Below are 3554 nucleotides of genomic sequence, written 5' to 3' on the forward strand. Positions count from 1 at the left end.
CTTCTGGTCGGGATCTGATCCTAGAAGAGCCCTAATCTCTGATCCTAGAAGAGCCCTAATCCTTAATGCAGGGCGGGGCTTCTACCATCAAAGCCTCAAGCTTTAGGTTGCACGCTCCCGCATAGTCGTGCTCTACGCAATTTTGGTCAACGAACAATGAGTAAACCATGAGTATCGAAAACACTTATTGATTATTATTTATGAAAAATATAATGGATGTCCCTCATCCTCACTTTTACATGGAGGAAGTACTAAAATCGTACTATGTGGACAACATGACTAATTTGCAGAGTTGCCCTGGTAATTTTCTTATATTTTCTCCCATACGGCATAGTCTTTGCCGTGTGCGGCCACCTTGAAGCCTCCGGGAATGAGGTGCCCCACATCGTATCTTGGCCCGAGCTTGACGATGACCTTGCCGTCGATCTCGGCAAGGTAAAGGTCGGCGTCAGCCTCTATGATTTGCAGCTTGCTCTCACTGTGTATGCCCTGCCGGGTCCTGATTGACACTAGGCGATCGATCTCCTCCTTCAGGCCCCAGTCGAAGAAATGATCGTAGAACTGAAGAATCACAATTATTTTTCATCAGTTCGGTCATGCATGGTTTCTTATCTGAACGAAAAAAGAAGAAGACCAATTTAGATACGATGAACAGGTAGGATGACTCACGATGCATGGGGTCCCTGGGTGCGTGAGGATGTAGGCGTATCCCTGCATGACCCTGTCAGAAGGGAAGGGCCACATGTGCTGCGTGGAGCCGGTGTCGTGGTTGTCGACGAAGGTCACCGCCTTGGCTGGCCACCACCCGATCATGCCCGGCGCCTTGCCGTCGGTGCCGCGCAGCCGCCACAGCTCGCCCTCCACGGCGACGTTGAGGATGCCCTTGGTGGTGAAGTCGAACGTGGTGCCCGGGCCGGAGCCGCCCACCTTGTTCACCCAGTTCACCAGCTCCTGCCGGTGCGGGTCCTGGTTGAGGTTCGGCTTGCCGTCCCCGCCGTACGCCAGCGACGTCCATATCTCGGCCACGGCGAAGCTGGCCTCGGAGCGGTCGATGTAGATCTTGGCGACGTCCGCCGAGTAGCCCTTGGCGAAATCGAAGCGCCAGCCGTCGAAACCGATGTCGGTCCTGAGCCAGTTGAGCCACTCGACGAGCTCCTTCTGGACGCGCGGGTTGAGGTGGTCGATGTCCGGGGCGGCCCCGAAGTCGGCGCCGGTGTCCGGGTTGCCCGTGCCGTCGGCGTAGGGCCGGTCGTCGCGGCAGATCATGTGGGGGCCCCAGTCGAGGCGGGCGTCGGGGGTGCCGCCCTCGAAGATGCAGTAGATGCCCCGCCCGTCCTTGCGCTCCGCCGTGCGGTGGTTGATGACGATGTCGGCGATGGCCTTGACGCCCTTGCCGTGCAGCGCCCCGATGAGGGACTTGAGCTGCACCTTGTTGCCGTACTTGGACGTGTCCAGGTCGTAGAGCCGGCCAGGCATGTACCCTTGCTCGGAGACCGATTGCGACGCCGGGGGGAGCCAGACGTGCGTGACGCCGGCGGCGGCGATGTCGTCCACCTTGCCCATCAGGAAGTTGTACCATCCGCCATTGTGCTTCCACGACTCCCAGTTGAAACCCTGTCGCACGCAGCAGCACTCAAAACTCAGTCCAAAACAAAACATGATCGCAGTCTGAAGACAGTTCTTGCCGACGAACAAGATCTTACCTGAAAGAGAACTTGCCCGGAGGCCAAGCTGGCCGACAGGCCAAGGAGGACGAGGAAGAGGGAGAGGGACAAGTGTTTGCTCGCCATGATCTTGAGCTCTAGCAGTCTAGCTAGCTGTGCTTTGGAAGGGGGCGGTGGAGAACTGATGGATTCAGCTGGTGCGTCTGGCCAGGTATTTATAGTGTGTGCTGCAGGATGCATCATGCATGTGAGCAACTTGCAGGACATGTTCCGGTGTGCTCGACTTCAATGCTCCGTTGGGCCGGCGGATCGATGGATATGTCGGCCGGAGTTTGTTATCGGCCGGTGCGGTGAGCTCAAAAGGCCAGTGACGGACCCAGCCTTGTATGAGAAGGCACCGGCCAATACGGCTCTCAGTTATCCTGCTGAGCTTCAGAATTCTTCAGAACTCACACGCCAAACTAGGCACAATCGATCAGCCTTGTATGAGAAGGTTTTGCGCTTATATCAATCGAATAAGGTTTCGGCTTTCTCGCACTGCAATGAGGGTAGTTCTGCTGTAACAAGAGTTCGTAAGATCAGGGGCAACTGACGGTAACTTTGGCGAGATGGCTCCGCGGTTACTGGCGCATTTCAGGTCGACGACGGCCAGCTAAAATCCGGGTGAGCAAATTCCTGAATAACCTGGATGAGGTGCGTCCCTCGAGGCGGATAAAACTGGACATAAATTTCTGGTGAGTACCCAGTCCGAGCATTCATTCGTTCGATGAGAATTCAATTCGTGATCGTGAGGGTAGGAGTATGTCGCAGGAAAAGATAGACTGTTCACCAAGGATTACTTCCGAATGCAGTTGCAAACTTGCAGCCCTCGGCGTCATTTTTTGCTCAACCGTTGGGTGGGATAAGCAGACGCCATGATAAGCGCTGGCTGGCCAGAGACGTTATCTCGGGGCGAGCGCAAATCGAACCGACTGAACTGAACAATGCCAATTGCCACCATGCCCTCTACAGCGTGTTTGTTTGGGGGGATTTGGATGTGGGGAATGGGAGTTTAAGGCCCATGGGAATTAACTTCCTTTGATTGTCTCAGGGACAAGGGAATTAAGAGGGGAAGGGGAAGAGGAATTAGGAGGCCCAACTCCCCTGAAACTCTTCCCTGGGGGGACCCTGGTAATTCAGCGTGGGAGTGGGAGTTGACGCCCAAAAAAAAGCTCTACGCTATTCCTCACGTCCCGCGGCGGCGTCCCGCGGCGGAAGGGAAAAAAGGACGAAAATCCCAGTGATAGCCCGGCAAAATCCTAGCTAATGACCCTTATTTAGCACCGCCGCCATTCTTCCTCCAAACAAATCGGCGGCTGAGGTAACATGTTCTTCCCCTTTCCATCGTGAATTGAGGAAATTTTGCTGCCAATCCAACCTTGTTACGTGCATATCTAGCTGTATCCCATCTGGTTTTGTTAACAAAACTGGATTCGTTTCTTTTCCCTTCACAAATTGATGCAGATATATTCTTCTTTTTATTTTTTTCCTAATACACAGGTCACAGATTTGTTCCATCACTCCCGTTGTCCCTTTGTAGTTCACAATCAAGAGTCACCAAAAGGCTAGAGGTGTGGATTACTACTTTGATTTAGTATATCATTTGTTCCCTTGTTTGATTCATAAAAATACTGTACAGAGGTCTCTGTCTTGATTAGTTTGTCATGTCCTTTTTACTTTTTTAGAAGCATACATTGGACATGGATGTGAATATTTACTGGATGAATTCTCTTGTACATGTATAAATTTATTTGCTAGTGTTCAGCTGTAGTTTGTTGGTCATCGCTGGCTTGCCATTGTGGCTGCTACTTGTACATGTAGAGAACCAATATTGTACATCATGCCACCTGA

General features: G+C 52.7%; 1 protein-coding gene across 1 annotated transcript; it reads right to left on the reverse strand.

Annotated features, from left to right (window-relative positions):
• Positions 1 to 263: 263 nt before the first annotated feature.
• On the reverse strand, positions 264 to 1790 carry LOC119326090 (alpha-amylase type B isozyme-like). Its single transcript, XM_037599800.1, has 3 exons — positions 1704 to 1790; positions 670 to 1614; positions 264 to 561 (listed from the first exon to the last, which is right to left on the reverse strand). The coding sequence occupies exons 1-3, from the start codon at positions 1788 to 1790 to the stop codon at positions 310 to 312; spliced, it is 1284 nt and encodes a 427-aa protein (XP_037455697.1). The 3' UTR covers positions 264 to 309.
• Between the last annotated feature and the right edge of the window lie 1764 nt (positions 1791 to 3554).

Source organism: Triticum dicoccoides, chromosome 6B (assembly GCF_002162155.2).
Source record: "Triticum dicoccoides isolate Atlit2015 ecotype Zavitan chromosome 6B, WEW_v2.0, whole genome shotgun sequence".
Taxonomy (NCBI): Eukaryota; Viridiplantae; Streptophyta; class Magnoliopsida; order Poales; family Poaceae; genus Triticum; species Triticum dicoccoides.

Coding starts and splice junctions, on each gene's coding strand:
- LOC119326090 (XM_037599800.1), bottom strand. CDS start 1,790: ATGGCGAGCAAACACTTGTCCCTCTCCCTCTTCCTCGTCCTCCTTGGC. Junction 1,615..1,703: donor CCGGGCAAGTTCTCTTTCAG/GTAAGATCTTGT, acceptor TGCGTGCGACAG/GGTTTCAACTGGGAGTCGTG. Junction 562..669: donor ACCCAGGGACCCCATGCATC/GTGAGTCATCCT, acceptor GTGATTCTTCAG/TTCTACGATCATTTCTTCGA.